At 36.8% G+C, this 24,749-nt stretch overlaps 1 protein-coding gene across 4 annotated transcripts; it reads right to left on the bottom strand.

The window, feature by feature from the left end:
* Positions 1-2,978: 2,978 nt before the first annotated feature.
* On the bottom strand, positions 2,979-8,674 carry LOC136830717 (uncharacterized). Of its 4 annotated transcripts, none has more exons than XM_067090504.1 (9): positions 8,504-8,674; positions 6,900-6,982; positions 6,552-6,679; positions 5,958-6,095; positions 5,537-5,597; positions 5,071-5,207; positions 4,553-4,661; positions 4,042-4,150; positions 2,979-3,528 (listed from the first exon to the last, which is right to left on the bottom strand). In XM_067090504.1, exons 2-9 carry the CDS (start codon positions 6,943-6,945, stop codon positions 3,312-3,314), a joined length of 945 nt encoding a protein of 314 aa, XP_066946605.1. In that variant the 5' UTR covers positions 6,946-6,982; positions 8,504-8,674; the 3' UTR covers positions 2,979-3,311. The 4 variants fall into 4 exon arrangements, with proteins under 4 accessions (XP_066946605.1, XP_066946607.1, XP_066946606.1 ...); XM_067090506.1 differs by having other exon boundaries at positions 5,071-5,204; positions 8,504-8,655; XM_067090505.1 differs by having other exon boundaries at positions 8,500-8,603.
* Between the last annotated feature and the right edge of the window lie 16,075 nt (positions 8,675-24,749).

The following is a 24,749-nucleotide window of genomic DNA, read 5'->3' as shown; positions in this document are numbered from 1 at the left end:
TTGTAAAAATAACAGGGGTAAAAATTAACAGGCGGTAAAAATAACAGGGGGTAAAAATTAACAGGCGGTAAAAAATAACAGGGGTTAAAAATTAACAGTGGGTAAAAAATAACAGGGGTAAAAATTAACAAGGGGTAAAATTAACAGGGGGTAAAAATTAACAGGTTGTAAAAATAACAGGGGGTAAAAATTAACAGGCGGTAAAAATAACAGGGGGTAAAAATTAACAGTGGGTAAAAAATAACAGGGGTAAAAATTGACATGGGGTAAAAATAACAGGGGGTAAAAATTAACATGGGGTAAAAATAACAGGGGGTAAAAATTAACAGGTTGTAAAAATAACAGAGGCTAAAAATTAATAGGTGGTAAAAATAACAGGGTGTAAAAATTAACAGTGGGTAAAAAATAACAGGGGTAAAAATTAACAGTGGCTAAAAAATAACAGGGGTAAAAATTAACAAGGGGTAAAAATAACAGGGGGTAAAAATTAACAGGTGGTAAAAATAACAGGGGGTAAAAATTAACAGGTTGCAAAAATAACAGGGGGTAAAAATTAACAGGTGGTAAAAATAACAGGGGTAAAAATTAACAGGGGTAAAAATTAACAGTGGGCAAAAAAATGACGGGGTAAAAATTAACAGGGAATAAAAATAATAGGGGGTAAAAATTAACAGGGGATAAAAAATAACATGGTAAAATTTAGCATGGGGTAAAAAATAACGGGGTAAAAATTAACAGGTCGTAAAAAATAATAGGCGTAAAAATAACAGGGAATTCAAATTAGCCCGGGGTAAAAACTAATCGGGGATAAAAATAAGAGGGGGTAAAAATATCAGGAGTAAAAATTAACAAGGGGTAAAAAATAACAGGGGTAAAAATCAACAGAGGGTAAAAAATAACAGGGGGTAAAATTTCCTAGGGGTAAAAATAACAGGGGTTAAAAAATAACAAGGCGTAAAAATTAACAGAGTAAAAAATTACAGGGGTAAAAATTAACAGGGTGTAAAAAATAACAGGGGTAAAAATTAACGGGGGTATAAAAATAACGTGGGTGTACGTTAACAGTGGGGTAAAAATTAACACGGGTAAAAATTAACAGGGGTAAAAATAACAGGGGGTAAAATATAACAGGGGAAAAATTAACAGGAGGCAAAGAATACTGGGGGCAAAATTAACAGGGTATAAAAATAACGTGGGTGTACGTTAACAGTGGGGGTAAAAATTAAGGGGTAAAAATAAGGGGTAAAATATAACAGGGAAAAAATTTTTAATTAATTAACAGGGGTAAAAATTAACTTTTTAAAAATTAACAGGAGGTAAAATTAATAGGTGTAAAAATAACAGGGGATAAAAAATAACAGGGGAAAAATTAAGAGGGAGTAAAAATATAACGTGGTAAAAAAACCGGGGGTAAAAATTAACAGGGGACCCCCTGTTATTTTTTACCGCTCTGTCAATTTTTCTCCCTGTTAATTTTTACACCCTGTTATTTCTTACCCCCTGTTAATTTTCCCCTGTTGATTTTTAACCCTTGTTATTTCTTACCCCTTGTTATTTTTTACCCCCTGTTAATTTTTACCCATTGTTATTTTTCCCCTCTGTTTTTTACTACCTGTTAATTTTACCCCATGTTAATTTTTACCCCTGTTAATTTTTACGCCCAGTTATTTTTTACCCCCGGTTAATTTTTACCACATGTTAATTTTCCCCATGTTATTTTTACCCCCTAATGTTTTTTACCCTTTTTTTACCCCCTGTTAATTTGTGCCTCTGTTATTTTTTACCACTGTTAATTTTACACCCCCCCGGGTTATTTTCCCCTTGTTAATTTTTACCCTGTGTTGTATTTTTACTCCCTGTTATTTTTTTCACCTATTAATTTTTACCCCCTGTTACCCCTATTATTTTTTTACCCCCTGTTCGTTCCTCATTGGACGGGTGGGTATTGTTCTCAGCTAGCACTTTTCTGGCCCCCCATTCGATTCTCCAACCGGACAATGAAGAATTAGAAGAATTTATTTCTGGTGATAGAAATTCATTCCTCGATATAACGTGGTTCGGATTCCACAATAAACTGTAGGTCCCGTTGCTAGGTAACCAATTGGTTCTTAGCCACGTAAAATAAATCTAATCCTTCGGGCCAGCCCTAGGAGAGCTGTTAATCAGCTCAGTGGTCTGGTTAAACTAAGGTATACTTACTTTCACCCCTTGTTAATTTTTACCCTCTATTATTCTTTACCCCCTGTTAATTTTTAACCCCTGTTATTTTTACCCCTATTTATTTTTACATCCTGTTATTTTTTACCTCTTATTTTTTCCCCTATGGATTTTTACCCGTTGTTATTTTTACACTCTATTATTTTTTACCCTCAGTAATTTTTACTCAGTTACTTTTTATCCCGTTATTTTTACCTCTATTAATTTTTACCCCCTGTTATTTTTACCTCTATTAATTTTTACCCTCTGTTGTTTTTAACCCCCTGTTAATTTTTAACCCCTATTAATTTTTACCTCCTGCTATTTTTTACCCTTGTTAATTTTTACCCGTCCCCCCTGTTGATTTTTATCTTCACTTATATTTTACCCCTATTAATTTTTACCCCCTGGTATTTTTTGCCCCGTTATGCTTTACCTTGCAATTTTTACCCCATGGTTTTTTTTAACCCCGTTATTTTTTACCCCCTGGTCTTTTTTAACCCTCTTATTTTTTACCCCCTTTTATTTTTTCCCCTTTTATTTTTATCTCCTGTTATTTTCTATCCCCCTGTTATTTTTCCCCTTTTATTTTTTATTCCTGTTATTTTTATCCCCTGTTATTTTTACCCGGTTATTTTTCCCCTTTTATTTTGCACCCCTATTATTGTTTAACCCCCGTTATTTTTACCCCTGTTGGATTCACGGGGCTGTAGAATAAAAGAGAATATAAATAATTTCTCTGACTATTATATACAGTATGTGTATAGAAAGGCGTATCAGAATTATAGTTCTTCAATAGTTTATTTAGAAGTAACACACAAACATTGAATTCAATCAGTGGTTTTTAACATTTGCATTATGGTCATTTTGAACAGAGAGAGATAGAGAAGCAAAACATCAACATGACAATATCTAATCTGATTTCAGGGCGTATCCACAAATTTCCAAAAAAGATTCCTTGACATCGAATTGTAGACGCTATTCTGTGCCCGTATATTTCGAGGACATGCCCTCAGAATCTTAAGACGCGTCCTTAGGTTCCCTCCTAGCACTCAGAACGTAACTGCGTTCCCTCAGGATCCTAGGATGCCTTCACAGGATTTGAGAAAGCTCTCTTAAAGCTCGGGTCTTTTGGGGAAATCGGTACCCTGATAGACGCACAGAGGACTCATCTTCCTCAGGCAGTCTTCGTTAGTTATGTAGTAGGAGTGTTCGAAGGAGAGGCTGGCACATTCGCCCAAGGGCACCGCCTCGGGAGTTTGGTAGTAGCGGTAGCAGGTTGCTTCTGATTTGGACGTCGTGACGTTCCGGTTGACGCAATCTGAGCTGTACCTGTATACAGAAATGGTGTGACTGAAAGTTTTGCCTCTGTAGAGGAATGATGCAACCCAGACTTTACTTGTACAGAGATTTGACATGTGTAGAATAATTAGAGCTAACGTTAAAACTGTATCAAGAAGTAGCGAACCCTGTTACTTGCACAGAGATTTGACATGGCTAAATCTGACCTTGAATGAAAGAAACTCAATAAACTCTTCTTGTATAGAATCATTACAGAGTTGACACTATTACTGTATCAAGAAGTAGCAGAACCCTTGGAGCTTGGAGATATTAGATAAACAAGACTGGACATATGTGGAAAGAGTACATTCAAGAATGGATAAAAGTGAACTAAAACTATATTTTCTTATCCTTACCCAAAAGGAGCACATTTTTCTATTAAACAGTTTTTGAAGTCTTGAGCAGAGAAGGAAATTACTAAGAATGCACAGAGTAAGACAGAGGATTTCATAATCTGAAAGGACTCCTCACTATGACAGACACTGGAATTTCCAGTCATCTTACCTTGTAGCCCAGAATGGAGATCCCATCTCCATAGGGGAGCCATCTATCCACGTCCAGCCTACAGTGTCATTGCTGACTGAGCCCCCAATCCAGAAGCTAGATGGCAATTCTGAAAAAAAAAGGTGTTTTATATCTAAAAATGGAGCTGTAGTAAAAAAAACCTTGGTGTTGTAACCTGAATCATTACACGATCTTTTTGTCGCTAAAGTTTGTTTTCAAGATACTGGTCAATAATGGCCTTTATTAAGGTATATCTATAGAACCAGCAAGATATGGAAGTTTAAAATAGATGCAAGTTTCCCTACAGCTAAACACACCAGTTCAATGTCCCCACTGTTTACAGAAACTATTTCTAGGCTAATGCAAGAATATAGATTCTGCTCTTGAATTCATTCCCAATTTACTCACCAGAAGAAGAAGAAGAAGAAGAAGAAGAAGAAGAAGAAGAAGAAGAAGAAGAAGAAGAAGAAGAAGAAGCACTATAGCCAGGTAACTCGACCCAGGACCTCACCATGTCTCTGCAAGTGTTGGACGATGTCTGCAAACTGACTGATGTTCTTGAACGTGAAGAGATCGCCGCCTAGGACCTTACAGAAAGCCCGAGCTTCGGCCCAGCTCACCTGCAGAGAAAAATAAACCCCTTCCAGTTTTTCATGACAAGAAAATGGACGCGATTCTAAGGACAGAATGAAGGTGAGAGTTTCTAGGCCTATAAGTGAATCCAGCCGCGGACGCCTGAATTTGAGGTGAAATCTCGGGGAATGGTGATTTGAAATTTAAAAGCGTTACATAGATCCTTACTAATAGTATATTGCAAGTTACTTTGGCACAAGTAAAATATGTAAACTCTGATACCATTGAGAAAACATAAAATGAAACAAATACAGGGAGTCTAACTTCCATATGAACATACTGCATGTTAGTGTGTGTGTGTGTGTGTGTTTGTACAGAGACATAGATAAAACGAGAGAGAGAGAGAGAGAGAGAGAGGGGGGAGAGAGAGAGAGAGAAAGGAAGGTCTTCACTTACACTGCCAACGTAGAAAACGGAGAGGCACTGGTCTCCAATGAGGGTATATAGAGTAGGGCAGCTTTCGTGTGACATGGTATTGGACAAAACGGTGCGAAATCTATTTGCCAGCTCGTTGGACCTGTTGAGGTTTCCTGCTGAGAAATAAAAGAAAACAGATTAATATGCATATACAGTATATGTATATATATATATATATATATATATATATATATATATATATATATATATATATATATATATATATATATATATATATATATTATAAAGTGTCAAGTAATTTGCTATTTCGCCTTACTTGTGAAGCAAATAATTACTCTCCCTTGTTGCTTATAATAAAAAATATTTCCTGCCAGGCCATCTTACTTATAATAGGAAAAAATTCTATTACTTTACACTTGAAATACGAAGACATACGTTAGTTTTATACTGACTCATCTTACTTATACTTAGAAAAAAAAATTACCTTGTACATCATTTGGTAAAGTGAAGTTGCTCAGTTTATCAAGCCTTTGACCCTCAATCATCTGCAATAAAAATAAATAGATAAATAAGTAAATAAATAAATAAAATAGACACAGATAATAATTGATTTATTAATATGTAAATGAGATTCATATTTCTGTAGTCTTGAGAGTTTACATGAAATACAGTCATTAGTTTTTATTTATATAAAAATGATGTTCGGAGATAAATTCTGGAATATACGGTTGTTCTTTAAAAGATTATCTTATTTCAAACAGACAGACGCCACTGACTTTAAATTCAGGCTTCCAAAGAACACGGTGTCCATTGGAAATAAGTAAAAGAAGTTCTCAGGCAGAATTACGAAGACCGGAAAAGAAACAATAAACCCACTACCAAACGAATGCGCCTAAATCTCTTACCAAACAAATACGCTGGTCTAGTGAGCCTTCACACGTGGGATTCGTCAAGGTACAGTACATGGAGATTTCAATGCACTTCGTCTCCCCGTTCCTGATGCATTCGACGTAGTTCCTGTCACATGAGCTGTTTTTCCATGCCTGTGAAGGGAAGGAAAAATGTATCGTTTATAAGAAAGCTTTCATAGTGTGTGTGTGTGTGTTTTTTTTTTTTTGACAAGCTTTATAGAATACAAGAAAATAGTATGGGACATACTTATTGACTCATTGCGTATTTATGTTGCCAGTAGTGTTGGGTTAATGCGTCTTTTCTATATACATTGGGTTTAAGGTAAATTTTGCCAGGCTTGTGTATTTCATTTTAAACATACATTATTTATATATATATATATATATATATATATATATATATATATATATATATATATATATATAAATATATAAAACCTTCCCCTTCGGAGGAGGTGACACCAGATCCCTTTGATTAATAAACAATTCCCCAATAGGGGAGGTTGTTGCCACGCCTCTTTTCCCCGACCCCACCAGGTGCTGTTGTCACCCTCTGAAGCCGGGCGCGTTCTACTGGGCCACACTTACGGTGCAGAGTTCCAGGTCTTCGTCAGAAGCGTCGGTGCAGTCGTTGTCAGTGTCGCAGATGTACCGTTGGGGGATGCACTTCTCGCCGTTGGAGCAGGCGATGTCGCCGGTGCCGCAGCTGATGGCGGCTGGAAGAGGCTTAAAGAGTTTTAGTCGACTGCTCGGTCTATGTTATGAGCTGAGAACGAGAGACCGTAGGTCTAGGAAAAACATTTGGGAGGACACTGTCTATAACGATAATGTTCTTATAACAACAAACACCACTACTGATACTCTCAACACTAGTACGTCTCCTACTACTACCACTCTGCTAGTACTTCTACTAATCATAATGACAAAGCAACTCACCCGATAGGCCTACGCTGACCAACATCAGAAGAGCAATTAACTTCATCTTGCTAATTGAGATCCTTCAGTGTGTTCTATGAAACCTGAAATAAGAAACCGATACCTTGTTAATTCATTCTTAATCTCTCTAAGATTCTTTGTTTTTTTTTTAATAAAGATAATAAATTATTATTTAGAATTAAAGATTCAATTCCATTCTTTCGAATCATGTCAACCACACACAAACATACATACGCGCGCGCGCACACACACACACATATACTATATATATATATATATATATATATATATATATATATATATATATATATATATATATATATATATATATATATATATATACCTTCCGTTTTGCACATGTAATTTGCCATGTACCATTATGCACCATATTAATGGTACAATAGCATGCAGTGGTACAGTTAGATTATTGTATTCATTCTCTGTGTAGCGTAAATACTATTTATCAAGAAGTAATAAAAAAATAAGAAAAACTTAGGAGAGAATGAGTCTCAAAGACGACAACACGAAGAACAAAAACTAGGAAAAGTTTTCCCTGGATACAAAGGTCACGACCCCTGGGCTCCAGGAAAGCCGGCTCGACTCGGGAGCAAGATGACCCTGAAGAAAAGATTTAGAAGGAAATGACCACAGGGCTTACTCCAGCTGTAAAGTTAAATTCTTCTAACAGTAACAACAATAAGCCACAAAGACCTCTTAACTTCTGTATTTACACACTGTTACTTCTGAGAGCACTGGAACAGAATGTGAAATAAGTGACGAAACTATCATCTACGCAGGTGGGACTCGCACCTGAATTAGAATTACATCATATATTTCACGTTTGAGTTCAGTCCCTGCAAATGTGAGTATATCCTCCCCAAAACGTGCGAGGAAATCGAGTAGTTATGAGGTCCTTGTGGTCCAGTATTTAAAAAACGAACGTTTTACATGAATGTGACCAGTAATTTCAAGAAGAAGAAGAAGAAGAATACAAGCGTTTCCTAATCGTGAGACTAGCATTAAGTTCCAGGGCGTCTGGTGGTCAAGGTCAGGCAGCAGAGCCAGTACAAGACATTCAGCTCACACCATTGTACTGTATACCTAAACTTGTTATTGGATTTCTCTCACTGGTACAGATTGGACACATCATCATTATAGATATTTGAGTATTTTTATGATGGGAACTTTTTTTTCAGATGCTGATCTTCAAATGGGAAATATCTATTGCAAACGTATCCAATTTCTCTGGTAATTATATAAACATCACTGCAGAGATTTTCCAGAAAATTTTCTGTGGTACTTCAAGGACATGGTCTACGTAGTATTCGTATGAGAGAGAGAGAGAGAGAGAGAGAGAGAGAGAGAGAGAGAGAGAGAGAGAGAGAGAGAGAGTCTGTAATTACTCACATTTGAGGATATGTTGGGGTACTGTGGTTAAAAAACTTCGAATTAATGAATAGAATAAAATGTTATGCCAGAATATAGGAAAAATATTTGGTGTCTTCTCTTAACTATACCGCTAGTACAGCAACTAATGATCAGCCATATTTATAACAAAATCCTTTGATACCAAGAGACATTACAAAACATTAGTACTAACTTACGTAAAACGTATGTCTTGGAGTAGTCAGACCCAGTCGTCAGCCACGGAAGCGTTGCTGTGGTCAGGAATGGACCAGAGCAGCAACTGATCTAGGATCCTGCCGGTGGAAGAAGCCGACTTCAGCCAACCCTTCGTTCGCCCTCTTGCATCACTGGTCGTTGTAAGTATTCCCTCGGGGCATTTTACACACCCCCTCCTAAATATTGTGTCCCGACGTATGACCTTGAACTTCAGTGGAAAGACGTAGCCGTCGGGCAAGGAATCGGAAACGCATAGTTCTCCCAGCCAGCTTTACTACTTTTCCCCACATTTCGGTGACTGTCTTTTTTCTTCTTTTTATCGTTTTCAGCATTTCAACACTATTCTCAAGTATAGGAAGGATATGATTTTGCTATCCGATAAAATTTTAATTTTGTGTCAAAAAGCTTTTCAATAATAACGCAGGATAGTCCACTGCTTGGTCATTGGATTCGTCAGCAAAAAAGGGAAGAAGAATCTAAGAATTGAGTTGTTGTTGACGCTCATTATCCAAGCGTGTGAGATTTATTTTTTTTTTTTTTAGTGTAGATTAACCGACAATTCGTGGCTTACCACCTATTTGTGTTGCCTGTCGCTATCATTCATTGTGAAATTAATGGTATATAAAAATGCCATGCCTGTGAGAAGGTATAATGTATTTGATTTCGATGAAGTTGGGTTTCAGGGTACGAGGATACAAGCCTAAAGATTTTTTCAATGCCAGGATCCATGAACCCAAGAAGGGAGCCGCGGCGGGTACGAAAGTGAACGAAGCACGAACGAGACATCCCACCCTCCCCCGTAAAAAAAAAGAGGCCTTGGACGTGTTCGTGCATTCGAAACTTCGAACCTGCAGGAAGCGTGATCCCTGATTGCGAGCTATAAGTATTTGAATGACTGTTATCATCCCCTTCAAAGCAACAGAAAACCGGATGTCACTGTTCTTCGACGCTGCCGAGCACTTCCGGAGGGTTTTGAGATCAGAGTGGTAAGGAAATGTTCTCTGTTCTTACTGACTAACTTTTGTGAGTTTTGAAATTAATTAGCTTTTAAAAAACGCCAAGATCTCGGCAACAGTAAGGCTAAATATCGTGCATTAATATAATTATCTATTTATTCACTTATATCAAGTAAATTGGACGAAACCTTCAATAGTACTATGCATGTGAGTCTATGAGACCAGGTGTTCTAGTCTCATTATCAAGGAAGAAGAAGCCTGTAGCCATTCTGTCAGTCTCGGGAAACGACGAAATTCAGTTAGGTAACCCTATTGTATAAAGGGATAAGTTAATTCTCTCTCTCTCTCTCTCTCTCTCTCTCTCTCTCTCTCTCTCTCTCTCTCTCTCTCTCTCGTTAATCCTGTTCTGAAGTGTCATACTCGATGATTGTTGCCTGTAAATAATCAAATGATTATTCCAAGGGCTTCTCTCTCTTCTCTCTCTCTCTCTCTCTCTCTCTCTCTCTCTCTCTCTCTCTCTCTCTCTCTCTCTCTCTCTCTCTCTCTCTCTCTCTCTCTCTCTCTGCAAGGTCATAGCCTTGAACTTCTGATGCCTTAGGGAACTTTAAATGATGTGGGCCTGAGAACGCCAAAAGTTTCTCAGCTACAAATCTAAGTCAAGCAAAGTTCCCAAAATTTTAATTAAGAAAGATAAAAATTGTTATTGATTGTGAACACAACTGTAATGGTGTATAATTGTGACGGAGTGAGGACGTTAGTATATGGAATCCAGTACTTTGTATTTTCAATCGTTTTTTTTTATAGGTGAATATTTTAGCTTTTATTATGGATATTTGTCTTATTAGCTGATATGCGTTTTGCGGTTTTGGGCGTCTAATTGTAACCTTTAGCTCTAAATTTTAACCCCTACAGTATTTGATAAATTTGCATATAGTAAGAGTTGAAAATTAATTGAAAATTAGGCTCTATAATTTTAAATACATGTTTACTGATTATTAATGCTATTATTTTTCTTCATTTACATGGATATATACATTTTACTAATTTCAGAATTGATACATTAGCTTTGTGTAATTTTCTTTGGACCTCCAAAAAAATATCTTGGCACCACCTAGGCTATCCCAACTGATGGAATGCCAGCTACGCCACTGTGCATACCTCCGCCAATATCATATCCTTGTGAACTCTATTTTTTAGCGGCCAGAAAACGAAATATTGAACGTTTTGGAAAGACCACCTGTCAGACCTTCTTGACAGATGTAATAATTGAATTTGGTTCTTTAAATATCCACTAATGTCGCGTTATTATTATAGCGTCAGTTTCATAGGCCTAGAACGTTTGAAACGAGGCTGAACAATCCATTCCCATGAGGTCTCGTCTCTTCTCTAAAAGTTTACATTCCGTTTTCATCATAATTGTAACCTCGCGTTGGCAGTCCTTAGGTTCATCTTTGGTCGTATAATTCGAGAGGTTACTTTTTTTGTAAACAAAGAAGTAAGCAAACAAGCAAAATGAGCTCAGTGGAGGCATTAAGAAAATAGCCAGTCACGCAGACCAAAGGAAGGAACGTAGACCGACAAGCGTGGTTGCTGAAGGACGCTCGTTCCAGTAGGATATACAACTCGCAAATTTTCGCACAGTGGTGCCATCTACTGTCCAGTGTTCCCAAAATGGATGCGAGGTGCTAGAATGTGGCAAAAACGGGATACTATTACTGCGATTTCTCCTGAAAATGGATACCTTTTCCATATTTTGTTTTTTAAAGCGCCTTTTCCTGATATGAATAATACCCAAGATCGCTTAACGAATGCAAAATGGGTATATACAAAGGACACAGACCTTATTTTCTCAAGCGAAGGGTTGAGGTTTGCTTGTTATAAATTCCTTCGTAACTACAGAGAAACTTTGGAAGTCGGGTAACAATTCTAATTACTGTATAGTGAAAATTTATTTTCATTTTGTCATTTCAAGTTACATTTTTTTTATTACGTCAGTTCCATTTAGGATTATGTAGGCTATTAGATATGCTTAAATACTTTCATTTGAACTATCAGGTCGTTGTTTGATGGTTATGATCAGTAAAATCTATTAAGGTCACTAGATATTTCAAAATCACTTTCTTGATGCAATAAAGGCAAGCAAAACTTTCAATCTGCAGTGTTCAGTAAACTATCTGAATTTAGTGTTAACGTATATGTTCATCATTACGCTTTGTGTGCTGAATTATTAAAAGCATTTTCACCACTTAGTAGTCAAAAGGAATCATCATTAAATAAAACTTTACACAAAAAAAAGATGTGGTCTAATTGCGCAACAGAGTCACGGAGTTGCAAGAAATGTTCTCCATTGCCAGACGAATGATGAACAAGCTTCAAGGTAGATATAGTGTACAAATATACTATAAGTGGCAGAAATATAATTTTGATGAATTAAAATGTTGGATACATTTTAAATACTTTTCTAAAGGGACTGGATAGTTTTTGTGATTTTTGGTATCATCTGGGATACGTTTTTACTTTTCCCACTGGTAACACTGCACCTACATGACTTGGAAACGACCGTGACGCCGAAATTTGTCTCCGAATAACAATCATCATGGGATCCAGAGTATCTACTGCAATACTCTATGTAGCCGGATTACAGCGGAGTCGAGAATGACGTCTGCATCCTGCCACAGCCTTGTAATTTCGCAGGACAAATCCGTGGGAACGATCAGGCCAATGCGAGCAATTTCGCGCTTGTCTCGGTTCCTCGGCTTGCAATCCCGAGAGAAAATGGGTGTCATTGGCTCTCCATGAAATGAAATATATACCTGACGGTTGTCCAAATGTTTAAGTGGGGAAGGTGTTGGGGAGAGAAAAAAAAACTAGTATTTATAAAAGGCGTCAGTGTGTTCGGGAAATGTGATTTGATGTTAAAAAAAAATGGAGCGTCTTGGCGCCAACGCCCTCGTGGTCACTGCCATCATATCTTATGTAATGAGAGGGTTCTTCTGCCTAGAAAGAAAAACAAAAGTGCGTGGGAACAAAGGAAAAGGGGTTGCTGAGCCTGACCAAAATGATCGACTGCTCTAGAGTTGTTTGGAGTTCGTCAAAAAAAGAACTTCGCGGAAGCCTGAGTTGTGTCACTAGAACACAAAGGACGAGAGAACTATCTGAGACAATACTTGTGGAAAGCTGACATGGGTGATACTTTGGACAATATAGAGATAAACATTGATAATTTTGTATTCTAATGTTTCGTGACCTATCTTTCTTAAAATGAATACCAAAATATCTAGGAATAATCCCGGGAATCAGAATAATATTCCATATAAGGGAGCTTTGCATTCTTTGAGAGTGCGGCTCCATTTCCGGTTGCTAGCCCCATGTCCCTTTCAGTTAACGACAACCTAACAAAGCTGACTAAATACTAGGTACTTACTGCTTGAGTCAGAGGTACAGTGTGGTTTAGTAAGTGATCAGCCCCATAAGCGGCGTCAGTCGAGCATATTTCACGGCACCTTTTAGCATTTAGCGCTAAACTTGGAGTTAGTAGCCTACAAGTACTTGATTTATTGTAAAGAACTAGTGCTATACATTAGCCTAAACTAAGCTATATAATTTACCACTTGTACTTCATTGGTGTAACGAAAATACGCAGCTTACAATGTATTTAATTCTGTAAGGTGCCGGAAAACGTGCTCGCGTGACACTACCTTAATCTTACGAAGATCAGTCAAGGGAAATCTCGCTAAACAAATCCAGTCAGTGATAAGGCGGTACTGTGGTGTTATACAGATGAAATGCACATGGAAAAAATACTATACGGTAAACGCAAACGGTTAAAATACTGCTGAACTGATGCATTCCTTCTTTGGGGGTTAAGCTACAAGTAGTGAACTGCACTAGACCTATTCATTTGCTGACTTTGCTACAGTTTAGATGAGCGCATCCCCTTGACGTATGCGATATATTTGCGAGCAAAATCCGTCTTCGTTTAAATTTCCGAATTGGAATAAGGAGAAATTTGAGTCTGAGTACATTTTATAGTTAATTTTCAGTAGTGTTATCGGTATTAAATTTGATGACTAGTGTTTCATTTTGTGAAAAACAGTGAAGCATTTACGGCAAGTAACACATCTTGGGCAAAATGTTTTTTTTTTGTGGTTTTGCTTTTTCAGTAGTTTTCCTGCATTATACTTTGCCATGTAATTGTATAAACTATAACTGAATCACGAGATTTCCTGCATTATACTTTGGCATGTAATTGTATAAACTATAACTGAATCACGAGATTTCCTGCATTATACTTTGGCATGTAATTGTATAAACTATAACTGAATCACGAGATTTCCTGCATTATACTTTGGCATGTAATTGTATAAACTATAACTGAATCACGAGATTTCCTGCATTATACTTTGGCATGTAATTGTATAAACTATAACTGAATCACGAGATTTCCTGCATTATTTTGGCATGTAATTGTATAAACTATAACTGAATCAAGACATTATACTTTGGCATGTAATTGTATAAACTATAACTGAAAAGAGATTTCCTGCATTATACTTTGGCATGTAATTGTATAAACTATAACTGAATCACGAGATTTCCTGCATTATGCATGTAATTGTATAAACTATAACTGAATGATTTCATTATACTTTGCATGTAATTGTATAAACTATAACTGAATCACGAGATTTCCTGCATTATACTTTGGCATGTAATTGTATAAATTATTACTGAATCACGAGAAATTTTAATAGACAACACAAACAGCTCAGCAACAAAGAGATTGTCTTTGTAAACAAACACTCTGAATGAAATCCAGTTGTTCATTGCTTTGCCAAACATTTTTCCTTCGCTACGAAACACAAAACATTCCTGAATCACAACAAAGTCATGTTATACCTCATTCTAAAGAAGTTTTCAAACACAGAAGATATCGCAGAGAAATATGCCTAAACAAGCATAACCAAAGGAGAAAAATGTAATGAGCAAGGGAGCCAATTCATAGGTAAGGCTCCTACTGTTACTACGAGTAGCTGTGCGCACCCGCCGCAAACTAGATTTGGCAACACCGGTTCTTGTTCTTTTGAGTATCTCTTAAGGAACTAAACGGATGTGTTACCACAGAAGCAGTTTTACATTTCATATGGCGTTTACTCCGGCCGTTAAACGTTGAATTGTGGTAGCATCTTGGCGAAGAAGTTCAGACTCAGCCTACATACTCTATCATAACAATAGGCTGGCCGTTATTGTTATTGTCAGTTATATTTCTAGTAAGCATTCAGCGTTTATTCACAAGACAGGTTAGTATTTGTTTGTAATGTCACGCTTTATGTCGTTTTGGTGTGAAGAAAGTGCCCTTGACCTAAGTCTTTGGAAACTGAGGGCAGATACAATTGTACAGCAGCACTACACCTAATAAAGATAGGTGGATGAGAAGGTTGGAGTAGACCTAGTGGTATTATAGAGGGCATAGGTTTCACGCACACCATCTAGTTGTATTATTCAATGAAGCCATGTTTGTAGTAGCAGTAAACAGATCTCAAAGGCGGTAAATCCGAATTATTACACGAATTAATGCTGGATTTAAGCTGCATTGTGAAAATTGTTATGAAAACCGGGATTTTTCATGACCTACTTAAATATCTACGCTGAGTCTTTCTGAAGCAATTGGTATAAGAACAATGTCATATGTCATTCAGGCGGTCATCTCTCGAGTAACATTTGAGGATTTCGGTCAGATGTGTACCATTGCAATGTATTCAGTAATTGGTCAATTAAGTTAAGATCGGCGTGTTATGTCCGTAGAGTTTATACCAAACACTAGCGTTTGTTAGTCCAAATCGGGATTCCACAGCAAGCCGTGACGATTTAAGCACGTACTGTTAAATTCCATTGTGCCTGTGGATATGTGAAATATTGTAAATACATAGTATTCAGCCGATTGTGTTAGGCTGAATGTTTTTGTAGATCATTTTGATGTTGCTGAAAAATTCCAAAATATCAAAATAAAATTTAGAATACATCAATGAGAAAATAAGACAAATAACATTTAACAGGAAATAACTATAAAAAGAAATTTAGAAGGATGAATAAGTTAGGAAACAGAGTAAAAGGGATATGAGACTATTTCTTTTACTCCGCGTCAGGGAGTAATTTTATAAAACTGTTATGGCTCTGTTCTGTAAAGCCCATTCACTGCAGCGGATGTCGAAAATGATGCGTATGACTGAAGCAGGGTTGTAAGATGAGAGAGATGAGCATACATTCGTGAATGTGTATGAGACAATTCAAGAGAAAGGTGAAGGGTGAGTTTGTGAGTGTGTGTAGGAGAGAGAGAGAGAGCACGTGTATGTGTATAACAGAGTTGAAGAGTAATTAGAGAGAGAGAACCTCCTACGCTGCGTCCGCTAACAAGAAAAATCACCGCTTCTCTGCTAAAGTTAGAATTGAGTGACAGACGAACGAACGCGCAGTATCGAAGAGTGGGATAGGTTATGAATGGTTAAAGTGGACAGAGAGGAACTTGCTAATTATTCAGCAGAGACAGAGAGAAAGAGAGAGTATTCTCCGAAATAAGAGGCATATAAAGGAAGACCAGTCAGACGCCCTAAAAAGAAGTCAAAGCCATCATGTCATTAACAGCTCAAAGAGGGAGACTCATCTGCTTGTTCTGAAAGGGTCCTTTGATTTGCCTTCGTGGTTTTCCGTGCACAAAAAGAAGAAGAAAAAGAAATCGGGAGTTTTTAATGTGAATGAACGTTACCACACGATGTTTAGACTGAGGTTGCGTATAACATGGACATATAGGGTTCTCTAGTACGTGTTGCAGGAGTCACAATAAGACGTGGGAGCATTATGCATTTATTTATTTGTTTTTGCTTATAGGCAGATGCTTTTGCACGACAGATTTTATGAAATACATCCAAAGAATATTGTCTATTTACATTACCCTATGAAAATCAGTTATAGATAGACCTAAATACATAAAAACAAAACGAAATTATGTTTGTGTTCCGTCGCTTGATTTTTGTCTCATACCAGTATGTGGCTTATTTAGCGTCAGAGCAGATGGACGTGAGGAATATCCCTAACTGGCAACTGGAAGTTTCAAAAGCCATCATTACCATTAGTGAGGGAATGACCATGAAAGATGATGTTGTCATCTCTCTCTCTCTCTCTCTCTCTCTCTCTCTCTCTCTCTCTCTCTCTCTCATGCATATATCATTTATGTATATATATATATATATATATATATATATATATATATATATATATATATATATATATATATATATATATATATATATATATATATATATGTATATATATATATATATATATATATATATATATATATATACAGTATATATATATACATGTATAGCCTATATATATATATATATATATATATATATATATATATATATATATATATATATATATATATATATATATATATATATATATATATATATATATATATAGTATATATATATATATATATATATATATATGATAGAAATAATCAACACACAATCACGCGTGGAACAGAAATAAATCTGACTCACATCAGGATCGAACCCAGGTCTTTAAAATTGAAAGGCAAGGGCGCTGCCCACTAGGCCATATATATATATATATATATATATATATATATATATATATATATATATATATATATATATATGTATAACTGAATCACGAAAATATGGAACGTGATGAATATATAAATAAAGATAAAATCCAGAAAGGAAACGGAAACACTGGAGTGCTGCGAGGCCTTTCGACACTAGTCCTTTACTTAGCAGGAAACGGAAACACTGGGTGCTGCGAGGCCTTTCGACACTAGTCCTTTACTTAGCAGACTGCTAAGCAAAGGACTAGTGTCGAAAGGCCTCGCAGCACTCCAGTGTTTCCGTTTCCTTCTGTGATTTTATCTTTATTTATATATATATATATATATATATATATATATATATATATATATATATATATATATATAAGTATATATTATATATATATATACTGTAATATATATATATATATATATATATATATATATATATATATATATATAATATATATATATACTTTTCTTATACCAACAGAAGTTTTCAAGACCTTTGTTATTTGGAAACCTCATTGATATGATGATATATCTGACATTTTGAAATTCCCTTTTTTTATTGTGGCCTTCAGAAAGCCAAGGTTGAAAGAGGATTAGTCAGACGGCTCTGAATACGTGGGACGCTGTGCCCACACCATCTCTCTCTCTCTCTCTCTCTCTCTCTCTCTCTCTCTCTCTCTCTCTCTCTCTCTCTCTCTCTCTCCCGATCCTCCAGGTTTAATATTGTTGGAAAAATACGGAGTACTTTTTTTGAGGAGTGACCTCTCTCTCTCTCTCTCTCTCTCTCTCTCTCTCTCTCTCTCTCTCTCTCTCTCTATTTCCCAGGTTTAATAATGTTGGAAAAACATGGAGTACTTATTTTGAGAAGTGACCTTTTATACTCTCTCTCTCTCTCTCCCTCTCTCTCTCTCTCTAGATCTCTCAGGTTTAATAATGTTGGAAAAATATGGAGTACTTTTTTTTAGAAATGACTCTCTCTCTCTCTCTCTCTCTCTCTCTCTCTCTCTCTCTCTCTCTCTCTCTCTCTCTCTCTCTCTCTCCCAGGTTTGATAATGTTGGAAAAACATGGAGTACTTATTTTGAGAAGTGACCTTTTATACTCTCTCTCTCTCTCTCCCCCTCTCTCTCTCTCTCTCTAGATCTCCCAGGTTTAATAATGTTGGAAAAATATGGAGTACTTTTTTTTAGAAATAACTCTCTCTCTCTCTCTCTCTCTCTCTCTCTCTCTCTCTCTCTCTCTCTCTCTCTCTCTCTCTCTCTCTCTCGATCCTCCAGGTTTGATAATGTTGGAAAAACATGGAGTACTTATTTTGGGAAATGACCTTTCATACTCTCTCTCTCTCTCTCTCTCTCTCTCTCTCTCTCTCTCTCTCTCTCTCTCTCTCTCTAGTTCCTCATTGGACGGGTTGGTATCGTTCTCGGCTAGCACTCTGCTGGGGCCGCGTTCGATTCTCCGACCGGCCAATGAAGAATTAGAGAAATTTATTTCTGGTGATAGAAATTCATTTCTCGTTATAATGTGGTTCGGATTCCACAATAAGCTGTAAGACCCGTTGCTAGGTAACCAGTTGGTTCTTAGCCACGTAAAATAAATCTAATCCTTCGGGCCAGCCCTAGGAGAGCTGTTACTCAGCTCAGTGGTCTGTTAAATCAGCTCAGTGGATTTCCCAGGTTTAATAATGTTAAACATAGTACTTTTTTAGAAATGACTCTATCTCTCTCTCTCTCTCTCTCTCTCTCTCTCTCTCTTCTCGATTTCCCAGGTTTAATAATGTTGGAAAAACATGGAGTACTTTTTTTTAGAAATGACTCTCTCTCTCTCTCTCTCTCTCTCTCTCTCTCTCTCTCTCGATTTCCCAGGTTTAATAATGTTGGAAAAACATGGAGTTTTTTTTTTGAAATGACTCTCTCTCTCTCTCTCTCTCTCTCTCTCTCTCTCTCTCTCTCTCTCTCTCTCTCTCTCTGTGTCTTTGTCTGAATACCAGTGTTAATTTCACTACAATTGAATAAATATAGTAGTAGATACATTAACTTGCTTTACATGGTTATGTAACATTATCTACACACATCTTTATTTTGAAAAATGGTTTTTCCTAAAAATAGACCCAGCAACTGATAAATTTACACGGTATCGAGAGATAACTAGATCCTCCTTCAAAGTAAGTAGGTAGCTAAAGTTCAAAAACCTACTAGAGAGATCAAACTGTTTACGTAAACTTAAAGTTGAAAAATACCAGAACGATAATTCGAGTGTCTGATTTCAAAACATGTTTTCTCATCCTATTCACTTCTGGCTGTTGTATCCTGTAGGGGGTGGCGCCGTCAGTGCACCTCACGTGGTGCACTGTAGGCAGTACTTGAGGGTCTTTGCAGCGTCCCCTCGGCCCCTAGCTGCAACCTCTTTCATTCCTTTTACTGTACCTCCTTTCATATCCTCTTTCTTCTTACCTAACCTTCCACCCTCTCCTAAAAATTATTTCATATCACAAGTGCGAGGTTTTCTTCCTGTTACACCTTCCAAACCTTCTCATTTTCTATTTACATTTCAACGCCGAATGACCTCATAGGTCCCAGCGCCTGGCCTTTGGCCTAGATTCTATATTTATTCTATCCTATTATGGGCTTGCGCCTGGTCGAGCGCTTCATGACCCTTTTTATCATCTTACGAACTGCAGCGGACGAGTCCTTGGAGATTATGAAGAGCTCACAGGCCGTCTGTGTGCGTGCGTAGACAGTTATGTCGCTGTGAAAGTAAGCAACCCGCTGGCAGTTTCGTCTGGCTGTGACGAAGCTGCTAAAAATAACATCGAATTGACTTTGATAAATATCTACTTCGAGCGTCAGGTCGGTATACATGGCTGCTTGTACAGTAATTCTGGGATCTTAATCGAGGTTTTCCCTAAGAGTTTACATAGGAAGCTAATGAATTTGAGTGACTCAGAATGAAATAAAGAAAATGTATGCCTGATTCATGCAATGACTGGATAACATTCCCCAGTTTCATGGTAACTGGGTCGAATTCATTTTAGGAACTTCACAGGTTCTGTTCAGCTTGAGGTTAACTTTCTCCATATTTTCTGAATGTGCTGTATCTCACTGGAATCTCTCTGTCCACCAAAATGGAAAACCGTCTACAGATTTCTTGATACTTTTTAGGTGGCAAGTCTGTAAACCAAAATTAACATCTGTCTATAAATCGCCTGATAATGCTCTGTAGGTGGCAAGTTTTGTATTCATTATCATCAGTTCCCAGTTTGAACAACTGTTTGTAGACGTTCACAAGAAAATCTCCATACTGGCCATATTTAGATAGTTTAATATTTCACGATGTACCTCTGCAACCTGTTTTTCATAGGCTTGATCTGTGAAGAGTCTTATCAGGACCTTGTTTGCGATCAATTCAGATGCTACTTGAGGTTATCTTTTGTGTATATCCACGATAACAAAACCTACGGTTCATTACGCCTCAGGGAATGAGATTTTGCATTGTTTCACCTGTAGTAACATCTCTCTCTGTTCTGTTTTTCAGAGGGTTGTAAGCATTTTCTGCCTTAAATATGGTACATCACGTATTTTTCTTTTTGCTATCTTTCTATGCTTAAGTTTTTCCAGAACATTTTGCATTTTCTCTGGAAGCTGTAGAAGCCCGTTTTCATTTGGCTGCAGTCTTCGTCTACCATCTGCAGGTTGAGTGTCAGCAGGATTTTGCGTTACATTCTGCTGATGTACCACCTGCCAATATATTTCTTATAAAGTTCTCTGTAATAGACACCGTTTGGACCAGTTTTCTCAAGGAACTGCAACGCACACCAAACACTGTGACCCTACAGTGTTTGTGACAAAACTCTACTGACTGTAAGAAGCAGAGGAGATTGTGTTATGCAGGTACCCCAGAAAGTCGTCTTGGATTTCATTTTGACTCATGAACGGCCTAGTGAACAGTTAGTTATTCTCTACACATTAAATGGATCTACAGCCACAGTTCATTTCACTGGACATGCAAGTTACACCATACATTAGACAGCTGTCTGCCTAAAAGTGCCATCAGCACTTGAAAGAGAAAAAGATTAAAGTTAAACAGCATACCACAGTGTTAAATTGAATTAGATGTTCTACGAGGATTTAAATGACTATTTTGTCCATTCAGACAACAGAATATACTAATGGATACTGAAATAGTTTTAGCACCAAGTTAATACATTACATGCATTTGTTGTTACACTATTCCCATATGTCAATTTCTTAAGATAATTTGGAAGCAGGAGACAAGGAATATATATATATATATATATATATATATATATATATATATATATATATATATATATATATATATATATATATATATATCAGAGGCATTTCTGATCAAAATCAGAGAAAGCTGATGTTGGAAGTCTAAACAGAACGAAAAGGGATTTTTTCCCCTGTTATCTTCTATAAGGCCATTACCATTTAAACCCCCAAGTCAACACTGGGAACAGGAGGGTCTATAGTTAAAAATTCTGAGTAAAAATAAGTGCTGCCAACTTATTTCCTGAACATTTCTCTTCGCTATTAGGGATCTGGAGAAGGCAGGGCATCTTGCTCCCATAATTCCCCGCCTCTCTGATGCTTCGAAGTCCGAACGAGGACCAAAAACACAAATAATATCTCTCGTTGGAAACTACTCTCGGTCAACTGCCACCGCAGCTATACAAGACTCGTCTTATCTTATCTGTCGTAAAAAGAAATCGCCTTATCTGTCGACGATAAAGATGGATAGTTTCCTGTCGTTAAGTGTTATTACAGACATCTTTATATGCTCCTTTCGCAACTCTGCGTTGGAGCATTCTCGGTGCATATACTTATGTCAGCGTCCATATAATGCTATAATCCTATAGGTTGATGGCCGCCGGGCTTAGCTGCGCATGTCGACGCAGTTTTGTTTTGCGAACGGCAATGGCGATGAAAACTCAAGGTGTTGATCCGAACTCTCAAACGGAATAAAATGTATAATGTAAATCATTTTTATTTACGCAGATTACCAGTGCATAAGTAGACAAGCAAGTGAGATAAATATTATGATAATAACTTTGCCTCAGATGATGTAAAATAATACAAATACATTCGTTCTTTTTCTCTTTCTGCTCTCCATGAAACATGGAGCCTCGAGCTGACTTGTCAAGTGCTAGATATACATTCCTTTTATTTTCCCTTCCATAAATTCACCACTGATATTAGTTTTTTAAATTTATGTTACAAGTTTTTAAATTTATGCCACAAGTTGTTAAATTTATGTTACAAGTTATTGGATTTGTGTTACAAACTTTAATTTGTTACAAGTTGTTGAATTTATGTTACAAGTTACTGAATTATTATTACAAGTTTTTAATTTATGTTATTTTAAGTTTTGAATTTATATTACAAGCTGTTGAATTGATGTTGAAGTTATTGAATTTGTGTTACAGGTCTTTTAATAATGTTACAAGTTTTTAAAATTGTGTTACAGGTCTTTTAATTTGTTACAAGTTTTTTCATTTAATTTGACCAACATGGCCCTAAAGATAGTCACAGGTGAGTATGTGCCAAGAGCATCTGGTATTCACTGGTGGTCACCTATCTGAATAGAGACTTAACTAAACCTTGCAATAATAATAATAATGCTAATAATCATAATAATGATAATCCTAAGTGCATGTGTACCCAAAGACTTCTTTACACACAGGAAAAATTTTTCAAAAAATATGGTCGCATAATCACCACCAGATAAGCCACGAAGTTCATACGCAAATCATCTGGCAATATTAGGTCAATACTTCAAGAAGATAATTACCCTAGAGTAATTTTCAGGGAAAGGTAGCCGAACTCTTCTGGTAGACAGAATAGAGCCAGTCCTCTGTGTTAGGCTATAACTTTATGAAAATATTTGGATTAGAATTTACAGGGAGGGCAGACAAAATCGGTTATCCTGCAGAGAGAGAGAGAGAGAGAGAGACCTTCTACTGTAACTCTGTTCATTGTCTCTTTCTTCCATCTTACTTTCCACCTTCTCCTAACTATTAATTCATAGTGCAACTGCGAGGTTTTCCTCCAGTTACACCTTTAAAACATTTTTACTGTCAATTTACGTATCAGCGCTAAATGACCCTATTGGTCCCAGTGCTTGGCCTTTGGCCTAAATTTGATATTTCAGTTGAGAGAGAGAGAGAGAGAGAGAGAGAGAGAGAGACGGGTACGAAGAAGCAGAGCAAAGTTGGAGGGAAACCAGAGAGTTAGGCCTACATGCTAATTTCGTGACCGCTCACTTATTGATCATGCACACGTATGTATTACCTCGCTTTCAGCAAGTAATTTAGAATGAAATCAGTGGCTCATTCCTTGCAACGCCTTGTTAACAACCTATTACAATCGGCTGACTGCCAAATAATCATTCAATGCTCAGTTCAACAGATGTTTACCGGAACATTGCTAAAGTGCTCTTCTCTCGGAAATCGAATCGAACCCTGGTTCTCTTATTGGTGAGGCATGTAGCATGACCACTTGTCCCCCTCTCTCTCTCTCTCTCTCTCTCTCTCTCTCTCTCTCTCTCTCTCTCTCTCTCTCTCTATATATATATATATATATATATATATATATATATATATATATATGTGTGTGTGTGTGTGTGTGTGTGTGTGTGTGTGTGTGTACGTATGTATATATATAAAACCAGCTGTTCAATTACAGAATTATAGTAGTCAACTTCAAGTACCACTTCAAATTTCAGAGTCTCCACTTGAAGCAATCCACGAATTATTGACTTATCGCTTACTGCGTTCGTCAGGCGTGAGGTTTACAGATGTTCACTTACGAATATAATGAAGACTGTAATTTATTCGATTAAAGAGTCATCCATAGCGAAATATTAATTAAGTAATCTTGGATTTATGAGGGCAAAGTACGCACCAAAGGATTGAATAAACTTTAGATGGAGAGAGGACTATTGAGGTTGAATCATACAATTATTTATTTAGAAATAGTAATATCCATTACAGGTTCTCGTAAGTTTGACTTCATTAAAAGACAGAAATCAGGCTAACAAAACGAAGGGTTGACTGATTAAGATTTGGAAATCAAATAGACTTATATTGCATCCAACGGTAAGACTATGCATAAATCTAGAAAATCCAATAGACTTTATTGCGTCCAACAATAGTAAGATTACATACATAACTCTAAGCTCTAGGGGGATCTGTAGTACTATACAAACATGGTTTCAGAATTAAAGCTTCAAGAAGAGCATTAGTAGTCTGGTGGCAGGACAGAGTGAAAAATGATACCATAAAGGAAATGAAGGAATTTTCATATGTAACTAAGGAAAACCCTATCCGAGAGAAAAAAAAAAGTGCCATTCAACCCCCACCCCCTTATTTTTCAGGACCCACTGGCGTTTGTGCTGTTGATTGACAGGTTGCTCTCCCAAGTATTTGCGACGCCAGTTTTAGTGGCCATAGTCAATCAGTTAGTCTTCCAAGTACTTCAATTTGAGTGAAATGTAATTGCCTCTTACTCTGATCTGGAAAAATAATGATAGACCACTCGAACATTTTCAATTGGCCTAATTATGCATCGATGACTGGGTTATTATAATGTTTATCTATATTATTAATTGTTGACCAGATTGGA

The sequence above is a fragment of the Macrobrachium rosenbergii genome, chromosome 47 (assembly GCF_040412425.1).
Source record: "Macrobrachium rosenbergii isolate ZJJX-2024 chromosome 47, ASM4041242v1, whole genome shotgun sequence".
Classification (NCBI taxonomy): domain Eukaryota; kingdom Metazoa; phylum Arthropoda; class Malacostraca; order Decapoda; family Palaemonidae; genus Macrobrachium; species Macrobrachium rosenbergii.
This window is presented reverse-complemented; position numbering and strand designations above follow the sequence as displayed.

Coding starts and splice junctions, on each gene's coding strand:
- LOC136830717 (XM_067090504.1), bottom strand. CDS start 6,945: ATGAAGTTAATTGCTCTTCTGATGTTGGTCAGCGTAGGCCTATCGG. Junction 6,096..6,551: donor AAGACCTGGAACTCTGCACC/GTAAGTGTGGCC, acceptor TTCCCTTCACAG/GCATGGAAAAACAGCTCATG. Junction 4,662..5,070: donor CCGTTTTCTACGTTGGCAGT/GTAAGTGAAGAC, acceptor TTTTCTCTGCAG/GTGAGCTGGGCCGAAGCTCG.